Raw genomic sequence first — 23,520 nt, forward strand, 5'->3', positions numbered from 1 at the left:
CCTCAGGGTCAATCCCTGGCATATCTTCATGTGTCCAAGCAAATACATCAGCATGAGCCTATAAGCATTTCACCAACTCCTGCTTTTGCTCTCCCTTAAGTCTCGACCCGATTCTGATCGTCTTTCCCGGGTTCTCTGGTCCCAGGCTTACTGTTTCCAGATCCTCTACAGGTTCTTGTTTGCCCTTCTTGTTTTCCACTCGGGTATCGAGGGATGTTATCTGCAGTGCTTCCCTTGCTGCCGAGGAGTAGCAGCTTCTTGCGATCCTCTGGTCTCCTCGTACCACTCCTACTACCCTATTCACCCGGTACTTCAGAGCCAGATAATGGTTGGACAACACCGCTTTGCTCATCCTTAAAAATGGCCGACCTAGGATCATCTGGTAAGGACTTTCTTCATCCACTACGACAAAGTCCAGTATCATTGTTCTTTCTGTCGGGGAGCTCCCAATTGTGATAGGCAGCCCGACCACGCCCAGAGGGACCAGCTTCCCTCCTCCGAACCCCTTCAAGGAGGTATTGGTGTATTCCAACTTCCGGTCGGCTATTCCCATCTCTTCCAGGGTTGACTTAAATAACACATCAACTGAGCTCCCCGTATCAATCAGTATCCGATCAAACTTCTTGCTAGCGACAGTAGCCTTGATGATTAAAGCATCCTCGTGGGGGTATAGAATCCCTTCCTCATCCTCATCCGTCCACATGATCGGCACTTGCCTGACTCTTGCTCGTTTGGCTGCTGGGGTGCTGAAGAGTACCTCTTTACTGGTCATGGCGTACCTAGCATAATTTTTTCTCGATCTGTTGGAATCTCCGGCCAATGTTGGGCCCCCAGCTATCATTCTTACTGCGGGCTGTTCGCGCCTCAAGTTTCTAATACTCTGCTCCCCTTCACCTGTTGTGGCCACCATCGGGAAGGTCCCATCTATAAACTCGTCCAGGTACCGATTTCTCACCAAATCTTCGACCTGGGTCTTGAGATCTCTACACTCTGCTGTGGTATGGCCATGAGTGCCATGGAACTTACAATAATGTCCTTTATCCCTCCTGTTGGGTAGCTTTGTTATTGGTGTAGGGAGGTGCAGCAGCCCTCGATCCTTTATGGCCTCGTACACCTCATCCAGGGACATCTTCAAGGAAGTGTACCGCCCATAGTCCGGGTTCTGGTCGATCAGGTACACTGCTCTTTCTTTGTTTGCCCCGCTCTGAGTTGGGGGCGGTGGAAGTACTTCTGGTCTACTCGCTCTGCTATCGTGGGGAAGACCACCAGATGCCGACTCATGCCTTCTCCAAGGCTCCCTAGCTGGGGAACAAGGAGGTTGCGCCCTGCTGCGCTGATACTGTGGTGGCCTCTGATGAGGCTGGTAAGCAGTTACCCGACCTCCTGCTCCACCACTGGAGGCCTGGTGGTTCCTCCTCCTGATCGGTCCATTCCCCGGTAATGCTTTCTTCTCTTTCCTCCCCAACCCTTCTAACTGGTCTGTCTTAATCCATGCAGCCTTTTCCTCTTCAATTTCGATGTCTCTCTTAGCTTGTTCGTACGCAGCTCATACGTTTGAATCGCTGGGCTTCTCAAATTGTACCACAGCCTTCCTATCTTCACCCCTTCCTTCAATTCCCTTAACGCTTGAGGGTGGTTGAAGGCCCCCAAGTCGAGGACAGCCCGATGAAACCTCTTGATGAATTCCCGAAGGGTTTCTTGCTCCCCCTGTTTCATGCTTTTCAGCTCCATCATGTCATCTTCCGGTGCCATTGCCCCACTAAACTGCTCCGCGAATTTCTGGCACATCTGCTCGAAGGTTTTAATGCTGCCCCGAGGAAGTTTCTTGTACCATTCTCGTGCACGTCCCTCAAGGGAGAGTAGGAACACCCTGCACCTTTGGGATTGAGATAATCCTTGTACCCCGGTTATGTCGTTGAAGCACTCTATGTGCACCAGCGGATCAGTTCTTCCCGAGTATCTGAGGTCTGGGAGGCGGAAATCTCTCGGAATAACTGCCTTCATGATCTCTGCTGCGAGCGGTGATTCTCCGTCCAGCATTATCCTCCAACCAGGGGCTCTGTTCCTTCCTTGCATGTCGTCAATTATCTGCGCTAGTCTGCGCACTTCCTCCTCCAGCTGCACTGCACGACCAGGGTCACGTGCTGCAACTTGATCCCGCTCTTGCTCTACATCATGCACGTGTTGCCTCAACTCTGTTTCCTCTGCATTCACCACCCCGTCGTCCTCGTCACCAGTCTGTCTTGCCGGGGACTGCTCTCGTTCTCTATGAAATTCTCCCCGCAGAGGTACGTTACCCCTCTCACCACCAAATCTCCCGGTGGTTTGACTTCTCCCCGCACTATCGGGACCTGGTGCCACTCCACCGCCTCTCACCCTTCCCTCTTGGGTTACCCCTCGCTCGCTCCGCAGCTCATGCAGGATGGTTGTCAAGGTTTCCATCTGCTTTTCCATCCGTTCCATCCGGTCGAACATGACTTTTTCCCGTGCCTCACTGACTATCTCCCTCAGCGTCACGGAATCGTTAAGCCTCCTATCACCCCCTTGTGCACTACTTCCTCCTGTCTCCATCGCTTTTCACTTGCTTCACCCCTCTCCTTGCTATCAACAGAAGCTTTTTGCTCTACTCCCCACAGACGGCGCCAAAATGTTGATGCGGGATTCCGGTTCTCCTCGTTCTACGACCAGGATTTCTGCCCGATCAACTTCTTCACGACCAGAAGGTCTTCTCGTGAGGCTTCTTCTCCAGAGGTTCCTGCACACACAGACAAGTCAGAGTACGCCGGTTGTTTTCCCGGTGCAAACCCTCCGACGCTCAAGTCAGATATGAAGGTTCGGGGAACGCTCGCCACAGATCTTATGGCTTTTTCGTCGTTTTCTCTTCTTTTGAATTTTCTTTTTTAATCTAAAAAATGCTAACCCTTTTACCTTCGTTGGCTACCTTTTTATAGGCTTCCCCTGAATCCCAGTCTTCCACTTTTTTCGAGACGGTATGGGACTCTGACTGCTGCTTATGGGTAAACGCGGGATCTTGCGTGTTACGCCACGGTTCTGGGGAAAGCGTGGCTGTCGTGGTTCTGTGAGATCTTGCGTGTTACGCCACGGTTCTGGGGAAAGCGTGGCTGTCGTGGTTCTGTGAGATCTTGCGTGTTACGCCACGGTTCTGGGGAAAGCGTGGCTGTCGTGGTTCTGTGAGATCTTGCGTGTTACGCCACGGTTCTGGGGAAAGCGTGGCTGTCGTGCCTAGATTCTCGGGCTGGGGAGCCTGTCTTGCCAACTGCCGTCGACCGGGTCTCCTCGCCTCTCGACCTCTAGCCGGAATGGCCTTATGCCTCTTACAGGAAATTGGCCTCGCGGATGACGTGCTCGTGGATGAGCAGGATATTTCTGCTCCTGTTCCCCCGCGCACCAGGCTTTTACGGGACATACCGGTTCGCAGAACTCTGCCATCAGATATCTGCTCACTATGCTTGGTCTCGTCGACGTATTTCTCCCAAACATAGAGAATCCTAAAATAATAAAATCCTAGAATCTTAAAATTTCTAAAATAACTTCCTACATTAGTCCCCCTCATTTAGAAAAGAACTCGTCCTTGAGTTTGGCTCGTACAGTGCCTCATCATCTGGAGGGTATTCGAATAGATCAACCACATTGAATATGTGAGAGATATTCTAGTTATCTAGTAGTTGGAGTACATAAGCGTTGTCATTAATCTTTCGTACGACACGAAATGGTTTGTACTTGCGCTTCTCCAATTTAGTGCGAATACCAGGTAAACGATTTCGCCGCAAATGCGCCATCACCAAATCACCCTCTTGAAACGCCTTCTTGCGTCGATGCTTGTCTGCCTCACCCTTGTACTTAGCATTCACAGCCTTTAAATGGGCTCGTACCTTGGCATGAATATGTTTTTTTGCCACATTATCCGCTGCTTTACTCCCTCTTACTGCTGCGGGCATGATAGCCAGATCACAAACCTGTCGTAGGGAACAAATGTAGACAACCTCAAAAGGGGTCTTACCAGTAGATCGATTCACCATACTATTGTAAGCAAACTCGACCTGAGGCAAGGCAGTTTCCCAATTTTGTTGCTTGTCACCACGAACACAGCGCAACATGTTTCCCAAAGTGCGATTGACCACCTCCGTTTGACCATCCGTCTGGGGATGGAAGGCACTACTAAACCGCGACTGTGTGCCAAACTTATCCCAAAGGTGTTGCCAGAATTTGCTGATAAACTTCACATCCCTATCATAAGTAATAGTCTTTGGAGCACTATGCAAATGTACTATCTCACGAAAGAAAAAATGCGCCACTGAAGCAACATCTTCCGTCTGCTTACAAGCAATAAAGTTCGCCATCTTCGAAAATCTATCAATTACCACCACTATTGAATCACGACCAATCCTTGTACGTGACAATCCCAATACAAAATCCATGGATAAGTCCAACTAAATATTGTCTGGAACAGGTAGTGGCATGTATAACCCTGTGTTATGTGTATGTTTTTTGCCCTCTTGATAAATCTGACACCTTTACACAATCTTGCGCACATCCCTCATCAATTGTGCCCAATAATAACGCTCCTCCACAAGTGCTTTGGTCTTATCTCGTCCAAGATGTCTGCCCAATCCTCCTCCATGTAACTCACGGATAATCTATTCTCTTAAAGAACTTTGAGGCACACATAATTGGTTGGCCTTGAATAAGTACACATCTTGAATGAGGAAATCCTTTGCATTCTGATGATTGATGCAACAATCCTAAATATGTGCAAAATCGTCATCCTCAGCGTATAACTCCTTTAAGCACTCAAAACTAGTAACTTCATTGACTAAAGTTACTAGTAAAGTTGCTCACCTACTAAGTGCATCTGCCACTTTATTCTGCTGCCCAGATTTCTGCTTAAGAACAAAAGTGAACTTCTGCATGTAATTCACCCATCTTGCAAGCATCTTGCTCAAGTTCTGCTGGCTATTAAAGTACTTCAGTGCTTGGTGGTCATTGTACAATACAAACTCTTTTTGAATCAAATAATGCTCCCATGTCTTCAACGCCCTAAGGATGGCATAAAAATCTTGGTCGTAAGTAGACCACTTCTGCCGCACCTCATTCAACTTTTTACTCATATACTTAATTAGTCGCCATTCTTAGGAAAGAACAACCCCAATTCCCTTGCCAAAAGCATCATTCTTAGGAAAGAACAACCCTAATTCCCTTGCCAAAAGCATCACACTCGACCTCAAATAACTTGTCAAAGTTTAGCAAAACTAATACAGGAGCGGTGGACAATGTCTCATTTAATAAAGTAAAACTCGACTCTTCTTTTTCTCCTCATTCGAACTTTCTTTTCTTCAAGCACTCCGTAATATGTGCAGCTATAGTGCTAAAACCGCGAATGAACCTCCTATAAAATGTTGCTAGCCCGTGAAAACTCCTAAATTCACTTATTGTTTAGGCGTAAGCCATTCTCTAATAGCTTGTATCTTCAACTCAATAGCTATAATCCCATTCGTACCAATTATAAAACCCAAAAACTCCACATTACTCTGTAAGAAGCTACACTTCTTCCGATTAATGTAAAGTTTATTCTTTCGCAACACCTCCATAACCATTCTCAAATGCTCCAAATGCGTCACCACATCAATAGAATACACCAAAATATCATCAAAATATACTATAACAAATTTGCAAGAGAAAAGTTTAAAAACCTGGTTTATTAAGTGCATAAAAAGTGTTTGATGCATTAGATAATTTGAAAGGCATCACGAGCCACTCATACAACCCTTCATTTGTCTTGAACGATGTTTTCCACTCATCTTCAGACCTAATCCAAATATGATGATACCCACTGCGCATGTCTATTTTCGAAAAAATCCGGGCACTATCTAACTGATCTAGCAAATCTCGAAACATTGGAATAAAAAAATGATACTTCACTGTAATCTGATTAATCCACCTGTTGTCCACACACATGCGACAACTCCCACCATTCTTTGGTACCAGGAAAGCTAGAATAACACACGGGCTTATACTCTTACGAATGAAGCCCTTTTATAACAATTCATCAACTTGTCCTCGTAAAATCGCATGCTCATGAGGACTCATATGATAATGGGGCAAGTTAGGTAAACTTGCGCCTGGGACTAGGTCTATATGGCTGGATATGTCGTAAAGGCGGTAGCCCTTTTGGCATCTTTGATGGGCTAATGTCAGCGAACTCAGCTAACAATGGTTGTACTTCTCCAGGAATAGAAGTCATTACAAACTTATCTTCTTTCTGTAGTTTCTTGCAACCATCACAATCTTTTTCTAAATGTCCCTTCACAATAGCTAGAAAATTCTTCCCTTCAGCCTTAGGATTTTTCTTCTTGTTTGTCAAAGGCACTAAACGAACTTTCTTACTATTCTACAACTCGTATACATTATCCCTTCCTCTATACACTGCGTCCATATCAAATTGCCAAGGTCTCCCCAATAAAAGATAGTACGCATCCATATCTACTACATCACACACCACATCACTCTTATAAATCTTTCCAATGGAAAAAAGAACACGACATACTTCTGTCACTTGCATTTCTATCCCTTTTTTTATCCATCCGATTCTCTAGGGTACTGGATATTTTTCTGTTGAAAGTCCCATCACGTCAACTAATGCCTTGGAAATAATATTTTCACTACTATCACTATCAATTATCACATTGCATACTTTATCATTGATGGTGCCACATGTTCTGAAAATCCTATTGCGCTGGTTATCCTCTTCAAATTTTGGCGCCAATAAAATTTTCTGCACAATTTAACAACTCTCCCTCATCTGTTTTCAACTTTAAGCCCTCCTCATCGCCTTCATCTTCAACATTATTCACCTCTGCCTTGCCGACTTCAACCTCTACTAAATTCAAATTTTTAGAACGATAATCATTCGATCTATGCCCTAGTTCTCCACACTTAAAGCACTTACTCGGTATAGGCTTTGCATAAGGATTATTCTATTGTCTAGGTGGCTACTGCTATCTAGGCGGCGACTGCCTTGACTACTGCTGCACTGTTTGTTGTACTTGACTATTACCATGCCAAGTTTTTTGCTTGTTTTCAATTCCCACACTGTTTGGTCTATTCTGCACACCAGTGAGTTGTGTCTATTGAGCTCTAGAAATAACATGTTGCTTCTGTTCTTGTAACTTCTTTTCCCTAGCAACTGTTGTACCCATATCCCAAATCACGTCTATGATTTCATCTTGCAACTCTTGCTTCAATCCGCCAAGATACTTTGTAATTGTTCAAAACTCTAGTTCATCCATATTATTTCTTGTATGGAAACGATAAAATTCGTCCATACATTCATCAACATTGTGATTTCCTTGCCTGTAATTCTGATATTTCACGTACAACTACAGTTGGTAATCCGCCAGCTGTAAAATATTCTTTCATAATCCTTTGCATCCTAGGCCACGATTTGATCAGTGGCTTTCCCGCAACTCTTCTTTGATTTTGGACGTTTTGCGACCATGCGGATGTTGCGCCCTTCAATTTAAATGCCACAAGCTTAACTTTTTTACCCTGCGGAATCCTCATTTACTGAAAGAAATTTTCTACATCCAATATCGAATCTAAAAATTCTTTGACATGCATCCCACCATAAAAATCTGCAATATCCGTTTTAATCTTGTATTCTGAACTCTTCCCATGCCTCCTATCATAATCCTCAGCGTTTTCTTCTTCTGAATCACTGTCTAAGTCTTCACGCATGCGCGACTATACTCGCCTCGCAAGTTCTAGGTTCTGAGGTACCATTTCAAGATTGAAACCCTGTCGAACCTCTTCATTGTCATAATCCTGCGGTTGTTCATCGTGATTGACTCCTTGAATTCTTTCCTCACGATTAGCCCTTTGCTGTTGGCGTCTCTCTTGGTTTTCTTGCATGGAAAGTCTAAGACCCTTGAGTGCCCGCTCTATCACCAGCAATCTCGGGTTATAGACATCTTCCATTGCTTGCAAGGCTGCTTCTACGGCCGCCTGTCTGACGACCTCCACAAACCGTGCCTGCATCCCTTGATCATCGTCTTCAGGATGGTTATTCCTTTGTTCGTGTGGTCGTACCATGATGACAAGCGAACTTGCTCTAACACCAACCAACGAAGCATAATTGTAAAGATAGAGAAAATAAGTTTATGAATAAAAAGTTTATTGAATAATTGAGTCTGAAAAGTTATTAAAATAATGACAAGGTCTCTCTATTTATAATAGAAGAAACCCACTTCCCTAAGTTAACTTAAAAAATGAAATTAAATCACAATTATAATGGAAATAAAATATACTTTCCCTAAGTTAACTTAAAAATGGGAAACTAAATCTTAAAATTCCTAAAATAAAAGATACTTTACTAAGTTAACTAAATCTCATACCTTAATTGACTCTAATAAAAATAGAAAATCCTAAAATAATAAATACTATAATTGACTCTAATTAAAATAGAAACTCCTAAAATAATAAAATCCTAGAATCTTAAAATTCCCAAAATAACTTCCTACATCAGTTAGTAATGTCGCCATTGTTCTATGATTTATAAGATTCCCAACAAAATGTGCTACAAAACTTTTTTTTTTAAAGTCCTAGTGCAAGGCCTAAACCAACTGCACTAACTGAACTTCCATTGAGGACAATGCATCTTATTTTCCTATAATCTAAATTTTCAATGCCTGGCTAATCAGCACCAAATGATCAAATTGTCCATTCTAAGATAAGGTGCATTAGTGCTGGCATGATCCTTTTTTTTTTTAAATAACATGTCATTTGGTTTGAATAATAAAGATCTTGGAACCAACATAATAATAATAATAAAGATCTTAATTTAGATCATTATTGTATCATATATTCATGATCCTCATCTCCCGACCAAACCAAAACCTCAATAAATCAATATTAAATACTATAATTACTAAAAAGATTGACTTTAATCGGGCTCAAAGAGTAGTCAATGAAGGGGGAAAAATGTAAAAAAAAAAAAAAACAGTTGCTGGGGATACATATGATCATTTTGCCAGCACATAAAAATGGCATACAAGAATCAGTATTGAAATAATAAATTTCATCATAAAAATTGTAACTAGGTAGGTTGAAAAATGCATGTAAAGATGGCAACTATTTTTCAGGGACGGATTTAGGATTTTAAAGTACCTTGGGCTAAATTTTAAAAAAAAAAGTTATATTGTAAAGTGAACATAAAATTTTGTAAGAAAAAATAAAATACACACAATAAGATGAGGACATTAGAAATCTTACACCAAATAATAATTACTTTAAACAAAATAATTTTATAAAAATAGAAAATAAAAATGTAATTCAAAACAAAAATATAACTAAAGTTGTACTTTTTGCGGCTTCAAACAATGGAATTCATTAATTATGGATTCTGAATCAATAATATCTAACCACTTGATAGCTACTTTTTAGGTTTTTAGCCGCAACATATTCTTTAAAACTTGTTGTGAAGATTGTGCATTCATTCTTTTATCAATATGTTTAAATGGATCCTTTAAATTGCTCCATCTACTTTGGCAAATAATGAAAGGAGAGTTTTCCTTGGCTTGGATTTATCGGACATTATAACCTATAAATTACCATAACATGAAACTACATAAGAATTAATAAATTAATTAATAATTACAAGCTTAATTAGCATGCTTAAATAAATTAAACAATTCAATTTTGTTCATCTTTTCATTTTTAAAAAAATATTATTAGTGAAAAAATAACAATAATAAATCAACTCAAACTAATAAATCACAAAACTAATTACAAAAAAAAGCCAATCAAACATACAAAATAATAATTAAAATAATATGTAAAATAAATCAATAAAATCTATCTAAGAAAAATAAATAATTTATGAAAGTATTAAAAATATAGTAACATACCAATAGAAAAATGTACAGATTGCAAAGAAATTGGAAAATATGAACGGATGATGAATTGTGATTTATGAAACAGTGAAGGTGAATTGATGAAGAATGAAGAATCGGGAAGAGTTTAGAAATATTTTTGTTTTTTCTAATGATGAATGGTACTTTATAATTAACAATTGATGATATTTTCGTAATTAATAATTAATGACATTTTCGTAATTTTAATCAAACTAACTGAATTTTTTTTTTCTTATACCGGGCTGCTAACAGATCCGCCCCTGCTATTTTTGATCACTTTAGTCGGTGAACAGTACTGGAACCACTCATTGAGGTAACCACAAGCATTACTAAAGAGTGGTCCCCAACCACTGACGCATTGGCAATCGGGCGTTGGTCCAAACCTCGGCGTGGTTGTGAAATGAACAGCTTATGTTTCGGTGTTTTTGATAAGGTGGCTTTTGTGGTCCTCAAAAAGAAGCAACAAATACTTGTAAAGGCTTTCAGCAAAATTTGAAGACAAGCATGGGAGAACAAGAGCTCATTCGTAGAAACAAAAGATGGTCTCTCAATGGAATGACTGCTTTAGTCACTGGAGGAACCCGAGGCATAGGGTAAGTTTTACTCTCTTTTTCTTTCTGTCTGTTTGATTTTTTTTTTTTTCCCAAGCATATTTGGATCTGAACTTATTTGCTGGAAATTCATTGATTGTGATTAGGCATGCTACTGTAGAAGAATTAGCAAGATTTGGAGCAATTGTTCACACATGTTCACGTAATCAAATTGAGCTCGATGCACGTTTACATGAATGGAAAAACAAAGGGTTCAAAGTAACGGGGTCAGTATGTGACCTGTCATCCCGCGAACAGCGTGAGAAGCTAATAGAGACTGTCACCTCCATCTTTCAGGGGAAGCTCAACATTCTTGTAAGCCTAGCTTCCAAGCTCCTGCAAAACAATTAGTTTTACATATCAGATATGAGTTTATGTGATTAACATTTTCTTTAGATAAACAATGCTGCAATAGCTTTCGTAAAACCAACGGTGGATATTACAGCTGAGGACATGTCAACTGTAAGCAGCACAAATTTCGAGTCTGTTTTTCATCTGTCTCAACTAGCACATCCTCTGTTTAAAGCATCAGGGAATGGAAGTATCGTATTTATTTCCTCTGTTGGGGGCGTTAGAGGAATACCTTCTGTTTCTCTGTATGGTGCATACAAAGGTGCGAATCGGTTTTATTTCTTCTTCTCGAAAATTCTGTAAGATTCCAACTTCCAAGAAATATGAATGCATATATCTGCTAATAAAATCTGTCATACACTTTACTTGCAGGAGCCATGAATCAACTAACGAAGAATTTGGCATGCGAGTGGGCAAAGGATAACATCCGTACTAATACAGTTGCACCCTGGGTTATTAAAACCTCAATGATCAAACCTTTTGAGGTATTATCTGTTGGCATCAAGGGAAGACAGTAAAATGAAGAAAAAAACACATTTTGCTAATTTGCCATTCCTTCTAATTCAACTGTGCTGTACTTCTTCTAGAGCATGTAAATAACAACTTAAATACTTTACCATGAGAGCATGTTGAAACAAAAATACAACATCTAGCATGCAGCAGGTAAACTGAAAAGTGTCACTGTCATGAAAAAGAATAAATAAACAAATAACTAAAGCTTGTATCCGTGTAAGGTTATGCTATCCATAATGCCTGAAGTGTGTTCCAGAGCGTCAAAAAATAGTTGCTGCAGCACACAATTCCTTTTCTGGGCACAAGTTTTTCTCAACCTTATATACCTAGTGTTGGATTTCATCGTATCTACAATTATGTATTTTTCTTACGGGTGAAACTGATTGATTCCATCTTTTCTCAGGAAGGTCCTGAAGGAAGTGAATTTCTGGATGGAATAGCACGTCAAACACCCATCGGTCGAGCTGGAGAGCCTGATGAGGTTTCTTCATTGGTGGCATTCCTTTGCCTTCCAGCTGCTTCATATATCACAGGGCAGATTATTTGTGTCGATGGAGGGGTGACTGTGACTGTGAATGTGAATGGATTGCGCTCAACTGGAAATTAGACAAATCCTCTTTGTTCTAGCCGGTATTTCCAGTCAGTCAAGGTTTCTTTTTTCTTTTCTTTTCTTTTCTTTTTTTTAGAGTGCCAGAAGCTGTACTGAAATCTTTCTTGTATAATAAAGTTGTGTCTTTTAATCATGATAGTTTTAATTATGAAGCCAATGCAGCGTACAATTTCATCTTCCAAAAACCCAATTAGTCAAGTCACCAAAGAAATATTATTTTGTATTAAATGGCTATTCAAAGTTTGAAAAGGGTAACAGGTTGAATTTACAGTGACTTTACTTGCAATCCAAGTTTCCTTATAGTTTAAGTCTGTGTGGCAAAGTAAAATGTTTCCGAATAAATACCACTAACTGTTACTTATATGATAAGACGAAAATAGCAGCAGCCAGCAGTTCAACAAAATTGGAAAAACATGTGAAGATGCAAAAAGCAAAGGTGGTCTCTACAGGGTAGCCCTTGTTACCGATGGAACCAGAGGCATCGGGGTAATAAGATGATTAATGTCTGAAAAGAAGAGGATAAAATCTGAGTTGTATTTATAATAGGCTTGATCTGGGATACTTGGCTACTTGCGTGCTGTAGATTTTTTATTATAACATACATATTAGTGCTACAAAATAATGTCCAAGATACTCCTAATTAAGCATACCAAAAAGTAACCATCAATTTGTGCACTTACTACATGTATTTTCAAGGGAAAATAACACTTAATATTTGGTCTAGCAAAATTTTTTACCGCTTGGGTTATTTATAAATTTTAATATCTTATTTTGTCAATTTTGTTAAAAGGTTAATGAAAACAAGAATATTTTGTTATTTGGTAAACAATGGCAAAACAAGTAAGCCTTTATTAAATTAAAAGAAAGAGTACAACGAATCAGATTGGACAAAATTAACCTTATTTCTTAAGCATAAGCTAAGGTCCAGTAAAAAGCAATCGTCAAAAGCAAAACTAAGAAAAGGATCATGCAGAAACAAGTCAAAACCAATATATCTTTATTTTAGGGGCGGCAAAACAAATAAACAAATGGAATTCAAATCAAACCATAAATAAATTGGCTCAAAAGTCTGTTGATTTTGATTTGATTTGTTTATTAAATGAATATTTGGTTCAATTCGTTTAATTCCTTTAGTAGAATTAAGAAACGAATCGAACATAAATTTATTTACTACTCATGTATTTTATAACGAATCGAGTTGCCAATGAAATCGTTTATAAAAATATAATTACTGAACAAAAATTAAGTAGAATATAATGTAAAAAGATCATGAATTTAACATCTTACAAAATACAAATTTTATAATTTACAATTACTATATTAGCCTTCAAACTTCAAAATTTTTTCGTACATATTTAAGGATAAATAAGTTTAATTGAACGAATAATAAATGAATGGATCGTATTTGATTTGTTTATGACCTATTTATTAAATGAATTCTAAACAAATAAGTGAATCAATCTCCTCAAACTTGGATTTGATTCGTTGAATCAAATTCACTTGTTTATTAAACGAATCAATTTTTTCAAATTCAAACCCAATTAATTCGTATCGAATAGAATCAAATAGGTGAATCTTGACTCAGATTGCCACCCCTTCAACACAAATGAATTAAAATTACTCTCGTAAATCAACCGTCAACATAATGAAAAAAGAATAATTTTTACGAGTAAATATGACTTTTTGACATATGCACTGATTTAAAATGACTATCCACACATTACTTTTTGCAACAAACAATATATAGAATTATATTCTAGGAAATAAGCCAACCCCACCTTTAAAAGCTTCCAAACAACCGATAAGTACTCATGTTCATGCAGCGAGCTTGCAACAATTTGCTATTTATAATTATATATGTGTTAGAACATTGTATTGAATATTTAGGGTGTATTTGTGATTGAGATTAAACAATTGTAACTTTTAAGTTACAACATTAAAGTGTTTGGTAAACACTAATTGCTGTAACTTAGAAATTATGTTAATATAATTTTTACTTGTATAATAAAAATTATATTATATCTTTAATAATTTTATCAAAATTATTATTTAAAATTTATATTTATTATATATTATTAATTTTTGTTTCATAGTTACAGTTTTTTTTTCCACATCAGTTGTAACTTAAAAGTTACAGCACCTCACTTCCAAATAAGACCTTAATTACCTATAGTGTTTGAACCATACTAATATTCTCAATGTAATAAATATATTTTGTTGTAGTTTGAAGAACTTCAACTAATGTAGTCAGTGTATACCACTCAACCAACGAGTGATTTGCCCGGCTCTTTACTCTTTAGTAGTATTCTTAACTCTGTTTCTTGATTATCTTTTGCTTGATGAGGCTGGTTTTTATGCTTTTCTTGTTTTCTTAGTACAGACATAACCTGATCACGTAGTTGCCGCTGACTCTTCAGCTGAAAATATAGATAGGCAGCATAAGCCACAAGCATGATATAGCTACTAAATCTTGAGAGGGCCAATTCAGACTTCCCAAAATGCAGCTCGGTGTGTGTAGCATGGAGAACAGCAGGGAACAATAAACCCATTACTGCCATCAGCAATCCAGAGTTCACTGAAGCAACTGCCTATCAATAAAATTAGAGCAGTTTTAACCTCTCTGTTGACAAACTTATAAATGGACATAAGATAAACAAACTTAGTAATGGACATAAAGAGTTAAAGAACAACAAAGAATTTTTCCCTTGGTTTAAGATATCAAATGTGATCAAAATGCTAACAGACCTTACTAAACACTTGCTCCCTCTATGCATTCACAAGTCCCCCATAGAAGAAAGCAGAGCCTAGCACCAGCAGCATGTTTGATAAAATAGAACCGAGTAATGATTGTTGAACTACACGCATCATGTGCCCTTTTTATGCTAAATTTGATATTATCAATTCTGTTAAATTTCTGAAAGTAGTATTTAGTAGACCTCCAACTGCAAATGGCATTAAGAGGATATTTTATCATTGAGTAATCCCGGTAAACGAATTGATGCTCAAACATATTTTTCACCTAATTTTTTTTTTTTTTTTGAGAGAAACAAACATAAAAGCTTGTCGTGAATTTGGAAGCTTGAAGAACAGAGGAGCTTGGTGGGTGGAAGAAATAAAAAACTTATGGAAATGATGTCAAACTGAAACTTCATTATCGACAATAAAAGAGCCTGTAGGTCCTGTAAAGAAAGCCAGCTGCCTACATTAAATTAAGCACAAGCTGCAAATTAGGTACTAATGAAATCATTTATCCTTTCAATATTGATACAATCGAATGGAAGCATAACCAAATTTTGGTATATTCCAATGTCATAATCTAGAGTCTGAAAATTCATATAAATGAAATTTCATATGGAGAACCATACAGATAAAATGCAAAGGAAACTTGCTCAGTTACAAAACCAAGACGCTCAGCTAGAGGAATGATCCCCAACATTCTCAGAAGAAAACCCAACCCTGAAAATTCACACAAGGAAATCAAAATCAACAGTAAAAGGAAATGTAATTTTCACAAGCTTCTTGAACGAACAAACACATTGGCAACAAAAACAAACAGAAACTCTCATGAGCACCAGAAGTTTTAACGACAACAATTGCTACGGGGCCAAAAATTATCAATATGTTTAGTTTTGTAGAGAATACAAAAACCTTGATGATCTCAATGGCCCCATTACAACTCCTGGTCACATATGCATTTTGACCACTGCTAACATCTAAACTGCCATTGGACAACTTAAATGAAGGTTTCTTAACCGCCATTGAACCTGGATTCACTAGGCTCTAGTGTTCCATCTCAAGCAATGCTCTGTATTCCAATGATCCCATCTACATAACAAAAAATACCCTTTTGTGAAAAATCAAGAGACCTTCAAAATTCATTGTAAATGAAAGCAAAGAAAACAAACCTCAACTATGGATTGATTTGAGCTAACAATGGTTTCTCATCAATGTTGCTTCTGCTATTATCCATTTTATTGTAGACCAAAAGCTCCATATTACTCCTCGATCTTGTACTCCACAGACATCCCATGTACAAATATAAAACTAATGTTAAATTCCCACATGAAATATGCGCCAGATATTTAAACCCATCAAAGTGATGCAGCTAGGGAAGCTTCCAAGAAAGTGGAAAACTTTTTTACGTTAAAGTATTTGAGTTAGAAAGTCAATGGCTGGATTCTTTTCTCATAGGTGCCTAAAGGAAGAAATTTGTTATTAGGCACTAATGGTTTGATGTAGGGCAATTGAATTGCATTGAAAGCAACGAGAAAACATAAATGAGAAAATTAAGGAATTTAACAATAGCCATTCGACTTGTGGCATTCTCGCCATCATTTGATTTGTGTGTTCATTTTCTATGAATGAAAGGAAAAAAAAATGAAAAAGAAAAAAAGTTAAATACCCTTTTCACTCCTTAAGGTGCAATTTCTCATTAATTGCTAATAATAAGGATGATCCTAACAAATGAGCTGAACTGTTTTGGCTATCCACAATTAGTTGTGATTCAAGTTGAAATTCTGAACAAATTCAAAATATCACACTTCATTGGAATTCTTCCTTTCTTTGAAGGGAAGGAAGATTGTTATATTAATCAACAAAAGCATATATATACATTACAAAATTCACACTAAACAAGCCCAATAATGTGCAGTTAATCCTGATCCTAAATATTAAATTTCCCAAATTCATTGACCATTGTGTCACAGGAACTCGATTCAGTCTTGGGGCCAATTTCAATTTCCCAAAATAACTCACCATTGCTTCATATGAGCCCACCTCAGACTTGACATTCATGTAAAACGTCACCATCGGCGGCGGACTGATCGTGTACTCCGGGAACATAAACTGCAACATACCCAGAACACTCGAAGCGTCATTTAACGTGGGACTGACACCGTCAACCTCCGCCTTTATGATCTCCCAAACCGAAAATGCCGTACTTTATCGAAGCCACCCAACTCTTTGGCCACTTCAATAAACTTCCGGTGGCTGTTTGGAGTCCAAACGAGCGGCCGCTTCTACGTCCGTACATAAGGCGAGTAACGTCTTGTCCTCCGATCATGTAGATATAATCTGATATTTCCGAGATGAAAACGATTGACTCTTCTGTCCCCTCTCATTGCTCCGCTCAAACCCGAACCCAAACTCTTAAAAATTGACGCGTGATCCGCTGTTCTGATCTCAGTTTGATCTTAAGCTGAAAATTGAATCGATTCTGTGTCTATGCGATGTCGTTTCGGATGATCACTAAACTTGCGGTGTATTTAGAAAGTGAAAAGGGTAAACGTGCACGAAGCCCACGTCAAATGTATGCAAGCAATATTTGTCCCAGCAGCTGCTATGTATATTAAACGCAGCGTTTTGATTGTAATAAAAGTATAAAACGCGCAGCGCCACTCGGAGAATCGTAGTAGCGAGGAAATGAGAACAAAAACGCGCGGTGGCAGTACTGGAGTCCCTAAATCCGCTTCACCAAGTAGAACTTCAACAAGTCAGTCACTTCGTTTCTTCAATCACGAACATGAACTGGTATTTTCTCTCTGTCTCTTCATCTTTCTCTGTTCGCTTCTCGAGAGCTTTTCCTTCTGCTTAGTTAACCATTTCCTTTTTTGAACAAAATGGCTAACTAAAGATGCTCGCTTGCAACTGTTCATGCAAATGTGGCTTTTTTTTCTTTTATAAATGATTCAATATGATCATTTTCTTTCCGTGATTATTCTCTTTTGTTACCGTTTGCAAAATGTGTGTGTGTGTGTTTTTCAAAGATCAGGGGAAGTCTCTAAAATGATACATTGCTTTTTGAAAATAAAACATTACTTGATGATATTATATGCTAATTTTAACTTTTAATTAAGAAACTTTTAAATGACAACTTCTGAAAATTTTAGTTGGATCTTTACAAAGGATGAAGCAAATGGAGAAACATTAAGCAAAATGAATGGCGATGTAGATATGGCTTCTGCATATAATGATGATGAGATTGGTATTCACATAGAAAATCATAGTGGTTTGGGGCGGAGTGGAGATTTTATGGATGTTGATTTTTTGGAGGAAGAGCCTTGTATTAAGTGTAATAGACGTGGTGAGAACCTGTTGGTTTGTAGTCAATCTGGATGCCCAATTTCTGTACATGAAAACTGCCTGAGCTGTGGAGTTAAATTTGATGATGTGGGAAACTTTTACTGTTCCTATTGCTGGTATAAACGTGAATTGACGAGGACAAAGGAGTTGTGGAAGAAGGCTATGGAAACAAAGAAACAGTTGGCATGTTTTATTGATTCTAAAAGTTTTAGTGGTGATAAAAAGAAGGAGAATTGTAGAACAGATAAAGGAAATGAGCTGAATATGTCATCTCTTCATCAAGAGAGAAATTACAGTTATGGTGGTTGTGAGGATCGAAGGGATGATGTTCAAGTTAAGAATCTAAGTGAGGAAGTGGAGGGAGAGCTAGAGAATGATGGGGACAATACAAAGACAGCTGATTCCTGTGATAAATTTAAGAGGGCACTTGAGAATCAGAGTAACCTTCTGGCTGTTCATTCTCATACTGGGGACAAGATAAATCATGGTCGAGAGAAAACACCTGGGATTGAATCACTTGTGAATTATACTAGCAAAGAAAGGCCCAATGAGGAAAATGTCTGTGAAACTCATGAGCTTGAACTTTTAGAAGATGGAAAAGGGATACCATTGGAAGATTTAGGATGCGATGATGACAGTGGACGTGAAGACAATGTCTGTGAAACTCATGAGCTTGAACTTTTAGAAGATGGAGAAGGGATACCATTGGAAGATTTAGGATGCAATGATGACAGTGGACATGAGGAAAATGTCTGTGAAACTCATGAGCTTGAACTTTTAGAAGATGGAGAAGGGATACCATTGGAAGATTTAGGATGTGTTGATGGCAGTGGACATGAGAAGATTGCTGAAGACCAACTGCAAGAAGAGCCTTACACTGCTTGTTGTGTTGGAGAAGAATTTGTCGTTGATATTTTACTTAATTTATGGAAAGGGGATATACCTGACACTGAAAAATTGAAGGAAGAAAGGCGAGAAGAAGAAGAGAATGTAGACCCCACAACATTGAGAACTGAAATGTCTGATTCTGATATAGAGCCAACGTCGATGCGCCTGAGGTGTGTTGCAGGAAGTAGTAAGAAGGCACAATCTCGGGGTGTTGATTCACCAAGAAAGTTGCGCTCATCAAAGGGTGCCAACCCAAAGAAAACAAAATCTCAGAATGTTGACTCATCAAAAAAGTTATCCCCACCAAAAGGTGCTAATTCAGAGAAAATAGCTCAGGCTCGAAATGAGAAATCAACTGCCTCCAAAAAGTCTACACAAGTTTCCGGTGGAAAATTGTGAGTAGCATGTGCAGTATATTAGAAAGTTTATACTCTCTCATAGGATTTCACGTTGGAAATATTCCAATTTGGTTGCAAAATAGGAGTTAGTTGTGGTATTTGTATATGCTTCTTATACTGATTTGGAATTTATTGTTCCATTTCACATTGCAGCACAAACTTCACATTTGCTTCTGAAAAACGTAGGAGATTACATTGGACAGCTGAAGAAGAAGAAATGCTGAAGGTATGGATTCATGGTCATTGCTACTGTTTGCTTTCAACCCAAATCACTGTGCTTGTGTTTCCAAATAATGTCCTTTGGTTTTGACATCTACTATAAATCATGATACTGATTTCACTTAATGAAATATTTGAATCTGTATGAGATTGACAATTGATTCAATTTCATTTAACGCATTGTTGAAATTATTCTGTCTCTGAAAGGGTTTTCCACCTTTACCTAATATTGTTTGATTCCTTAAAATCTTTCTTACATTTCAATTCGGTAGCTCATTTCTAGAATTTAGAAGCTTTTCCTTCACTACTGCTTTAAAATTGAATTATGAGAATATATATATATATATGTATGTATAGTAGTTTTCTGGTCCGGGATTTTAAAGTGCGGGAAAGTCCGGGAAACCTTTAAAACCGCACAGTTTTAAAGGCTTACATTTTTAAGCCTTTTAAACCATGCGGTTTTAAAGTTTTCCCAGACTTTCCCGCACTTTAAAATTCCAGACTGTAACATTTCTATATGTATGTATGTATAATGCATCTCATATTGTACATTGTTTTCATGTTTCTAAATGCAAGTAAGAGTAAGAGCTAGATTCTAAAAAGCTGAATTGTTGTTGTGATTCAATCTTAAATATTCAAGATGGATTAGTGAATTAGAATCTATTCAAGATTTAATTTGCTAGCTTGTTGATATCTACTCTCATATTGCAGGAAGGAGTGGAAAAATTTTCAACTAAAGTAAATAAAAATCTTCCTTGGAAGAAAGTTTTGGAATTTGGTTGTGATGTTTTTGATCCTACTCGTACTCCATCTGATCTCAAGGATAAATGGAGGAACATTATGTCCAGAGAGTCCTCAGCAATCAGCAGAAAGTAATTTGGTCATGTATGACTCGACATGCAAAAGGTAATATTTTAAAATCCTTAGAAGTTCAAATATGTGCTGTGCTTGCAAGTACATTCATAAATACATCTCACTCTTTCTCTCAGCTGTGTGGAAACTATTGCTTCTGAAATAGTTGGGTTGTCTTGGTTGATCAAAAGAAACTCTAGGATCTAAATTTCTATAATACATTCAGCAGGTTTTATGTTATATAAACTTTTTTTGTTTTTCGTGTTATTTAGACTGCTTCTGCCGTCACTATTTCTGTATACAGCAGCTCGTTTACTAAACTGTTTCGTTTACCCTTCTTTGTGGGATCAAGACCTTAGTTTCCTGTATATCAGACTATTTGTGTGATTATTCAATGCCATTAGTGTACGTACCCAAGATTCCTTTCCATCACCCAGTTGGATGACTTAATTAAAGGACCGATGATACTTGTTTTAGAATATTTTGAACTAAGTGGGTCAGTTAGCATGACAATTCAAATTTTCCAAATTGCACTCATATAGCCGAATTTTTGAGTTTTAATACTCACATAATAAGCCTTTTTTATGACATTTAAAGATTTTTTTTTATATTGTCTCTAATTGTCATCAGCTCGTTCTCTCTAAAATTATGTGCAAATTTCTTCTACTGTCGTGCATAAATGCTTAGGCAGACCAGCAGTATTTCGTTTCATTTTGTAGACATTTCAGCACTCCTAAAACCATCAAGGAAAGGGAAATAATGTGCAGCAGCAGTTAGATCTTTTTTCAGTATTCTTTGAATTTTTTTGCCAGTGGGCCTAAGGAATGTAAATTGCTGTCTTGTAGATGGCACGTTCTGGGTACTAACAAAGAAAACAGAGCAATTTTGGTCAGTTGAATAGTTAACTGAAGCAAAGATTTGAGTTCACATTGGAGCTCAGGAAAATGAATTTAACAAAAATATTTATGAAATAAAGTGCTTTTTCTTTTCTTTGACTTGGATGTTCAAAATCCAAATGTTGATTTTTCTTCCCTCTCAGTACTATTGACTCTCTAGTATGTAACAAAGTCATCAACCAAAATGATGAAAAAGTTTATTATTAAGTTTATTATATATAGTGAGGCATTTCTCCATTCTGATTTCTGCATGCTGCATTATCTCTTTAACTGTAATCTCTACATTAGAGGTCTGATTTTGGCCATAATCAAATAAAATTTTAAAGTAATAGACTCATTTCACTTATTTGGCATATATGGGAACATATTTGTTGTGCAGCAGAATGTTGAAGTGTCACGGAAATGCCTGTGTCTGTGCTTTGATTTTAGCCTGTAAAATCTTATCAATGAGTTCATGGCCTCTATTGATAGAAGCAAGAATCCCAAATTTGGGGCAATTCAAGGTACATATCTTTACAGCTTTATTTTTCAGATTCATGTGATGCAGTGTGCTTCCATGGCTTTTTTTTTTTTTGGCCTTTCAATATCAATTTTGTTTCTGTCTCGGACTCTGAACGACAGGAAGTTTACTCCGTCAGAGTATGACGGAACGTTTAATCCGGCAGAGCCTCACTTATATGCTGAGATCCCCTGTACCAGATGCTGGGCATTATCACCATGGTTAAAAACCAGCAAGTGAATGTTATTAAGTCATGAAGTTTTGTGTTTTCATTTCGACAATGTCTTCTTGCTTCTTCACAACCTCATTTTGGTTCAATTAAACAAATACAAAAAAATGCTTGTTACTAGCTATTATGCCCCATCTCTGCCCTCCCCTCACCTTGCAATTTCAATCATTTTAATTTATTGTATCAATTTTAACATATATATAAAATTAGTAACATGATTGCTGGCAACGGAGATTTAGATTTCATAATCAATAAATACCCTTGGTATGAAGGACCAAACATGTATGTCAAGTCATATTGTCTGGTTCCTTACTGTACCACGTTAATTACCAATTATTGGTTCTTGAGATTCCTAGACAAGACAGATTAATATTTAGGGATAGATATTATTATTACCTCTCTTATTAACCTTTCAAAAAATAAAATAAAAGCGTTTGTTTTGGGTACAAAATGCCACGGATACAAATCCTGTCATTCCTACCAATTACCGCTCAGAGCAGCGGTAACATGTGATTCCCTTTTTTTTTTTTTCAAATCGGTTTCATTTTGACATTTCTTTTTGTGAGGATCGACGAATCAAATGATATTTTTGATCTAATTTATGCCTTTTCTTTTTCCTCCGAATCAAACGTTGCCTTGCTGTAGCGGTTCAATAATTATTACTTGCCATTCAATATGATTATTATTATTTTTTTAATTTTTTTACAAGCACCCTTACGTAAATTAAATTAATCCCTCCCAAGGTTGATGCGAAGGGATTTGAATCCTTTATGACAAAAGGAAAATACATAGCTTCTGGTTTTGTCTTAGGTGTGCCAGTCATCAGGAACGGTCAAATTATCATCCTGTAATTAAAGGCTATATGACTAAGCAACTAAATAATAATTAATGGCTCAAAAAATGGCCGGCAATTAGATACTTTAGCCATTTCCCACTGTCTTTTCTTGCAAGTCAAGATTTAAGTGTGCAGTGATGCCTGACCATATCAGAGTTTGGTTGTAAGTATCCAGAGTTTCCAGGTAAATAATACAATTTGTTATTCACTGGAAAAGCATAACCATAAGGCCTGTATTTAGGCTGCCTAGTTTAAGAAGTAAAAACTTTATGAGTAATCTTCAATATTTGAGGGGGGCTCTGTATGTCAGTTGCCTCAGATGAGAAACAGAGTAGCTGGTAAATCAAGGCTTCATAACTTCCATCATTGAAGACTCTAGGAAATTCGCTGCAGTCAGCCGACCAAACAAAGCGACCAATGAAAACTTACGGGAATGGGAATAAAAAAATATAGACCATAGAATCAAAGGCTATGATTCAGCAAGGAGCAAACCCTATTTGATGATAATTAATAGTTATAAACAGGGGCCTGCAACCACTTCCCACTGATTTGTCTTGCAATCCAGGTCTCCTTAGTGTACAATGCCGGCTGACGATAACAAAGTTTCTTTGTCAATTCTAGTTGCAAATA

At 37.8% G+C, this 23,520-nt stretch overlaps 2 protein-coding genes and 1 long non-coding RNA gene across 4 annotated transcripts; 2 read left to right on the forward strand and 1 right to left on the reverse strand.

Moving 5' to 3' along the window:
* The first annotated feature begins 10,343 nt into the window (after positions 1-10,343).
* LOC18039970 (tropinone reductase homolog At5g06060) lies at positions 10,344-12,098 on the forward strand. The gene is made up of 5 exons (XM_006429089.2): positions 10,344-10,522; positions 10,627-10,834; positions 10,916-11,132; positions 11,243-11,355; positions 11,787-12,098. Exons 1-5 carry the CDS (start codon positions 10,434-10,436, stop codon positions 11,988-11,990), a joined length of 831 nt encoding a protein of 276 aa, XP_006429152.1. The 5' UTR covers positions 10,344-10,433; the 3' UTR covers positions 11,991-12,098.
* A 3,122-nt stretch (positions 12,099-15,220) lies between these two features.
* LOC18039971 lies at positions 15,221-17,176 on the reverse strand. 2 transcript variants are annotated; one of them, XR_002904972.1, is made up of 3 exons: positions 15,899-17,176; positions 15,642-15,818; positions 15,221-15,449 (listed from the first exon to the last, which is right to left on the reverse strand). It is a non-coding gene; the product is annotated as an uncharacterized LOC18039971 (long non-coding RNA). The 2 variants fall into 2 exon arrangements; XR_002904971.1 differs by having other exon boundaries at positions 15,221-15,818.
* Positions 17,177-17,421: 245 nt separating this feature from the next.
* LOC112097440 lies at positions 17,422-22,202 on the forward strand. The gene is made up of 6 exons (XM_024182785.1): positions 17,422-17,522; positions 17,898-19,357; positions 19,514-19,586; positions 20,291-20,485; positions 21,707-21,830; positions 21,949-22,202. Exons 2-4 carry the CDS (start codon positions 17,928-17,930, stop codon positions 20,453-20,455), a joined length of 1,668 nt encoding a protein of 555 aa, XP_024038553.1. The 5' UTR covers positions 17,422-17,522; positions 17,898-17,927; the 3' UTR covers positions 20,456-20,485; positions 21,707-21,830; positions 21,949-22,202.
* Positions 22,203-23,520: the final 1,318 nt, after the last annotated feature.

Source organism: Citrus clementina, unplaced genomic scaffold, assembly GCF_000493195.1.
Source record: "Citrus clementina cultivar Clemenules unplaced genomic scaffold, Citrus_clementina_v1.0 scaffold_6, whole genome shotgun sequence".
In the NCBI taxonomy this organism is placed as follows: Eukaryota; Viridiplantae; Streptophyta; class Magnoliopsida; order Sapindales; family Rutaceae; genus Citrus; species Citrus x clementina.

Excerpts from the sequence above, each read along its gene's own strand:
- LOC112097440 (XM_024182785.1), top strand. The coding sequence starts at position 17,928 with ATGAATGGCGATGTAGATATGGCTTCTGCATATAATGATGATGAGATT. Across the intron at positions 19,358-19,513 it reads CAAGTTTCCGGTGGAAAATT|CACAAACTTCACATTTGCTT; the intron begins GTGAGTAGCATG and ends TTCACATTGCAG. Across the intron at positions 19,587-20,290 it reads AAGAAGAAGAAATGCTGAAG|GAAGGAGTGGAAAAATTTTC; the intron begins GTATGGATTCAT and ends CTCATATTGCAG.
- LOC18039970 (XM_006429089.2), top strand. The coding sequence starts at position 10,434 with ATGGGAGAACAAGAGCTCATTCGTAGAAACAAAAGATGGTCTCTCAAT. Across the intron at positions 10,523-10,626 it reads GGAGGAACCCGAGGCATAGG|GCATGCTACTGTAGAAGAAT; the intron begins GTAAGTTTTACT and ends GATTGTGATTAG. Across the intron at positions 10,835-10,915 it reads AGGGGAAGCTCAACATTCTT|ATAAACAATGCTGCAATAGC; the intron begins GTAAGCCTAGCT and ends CATTTTCTTTAG.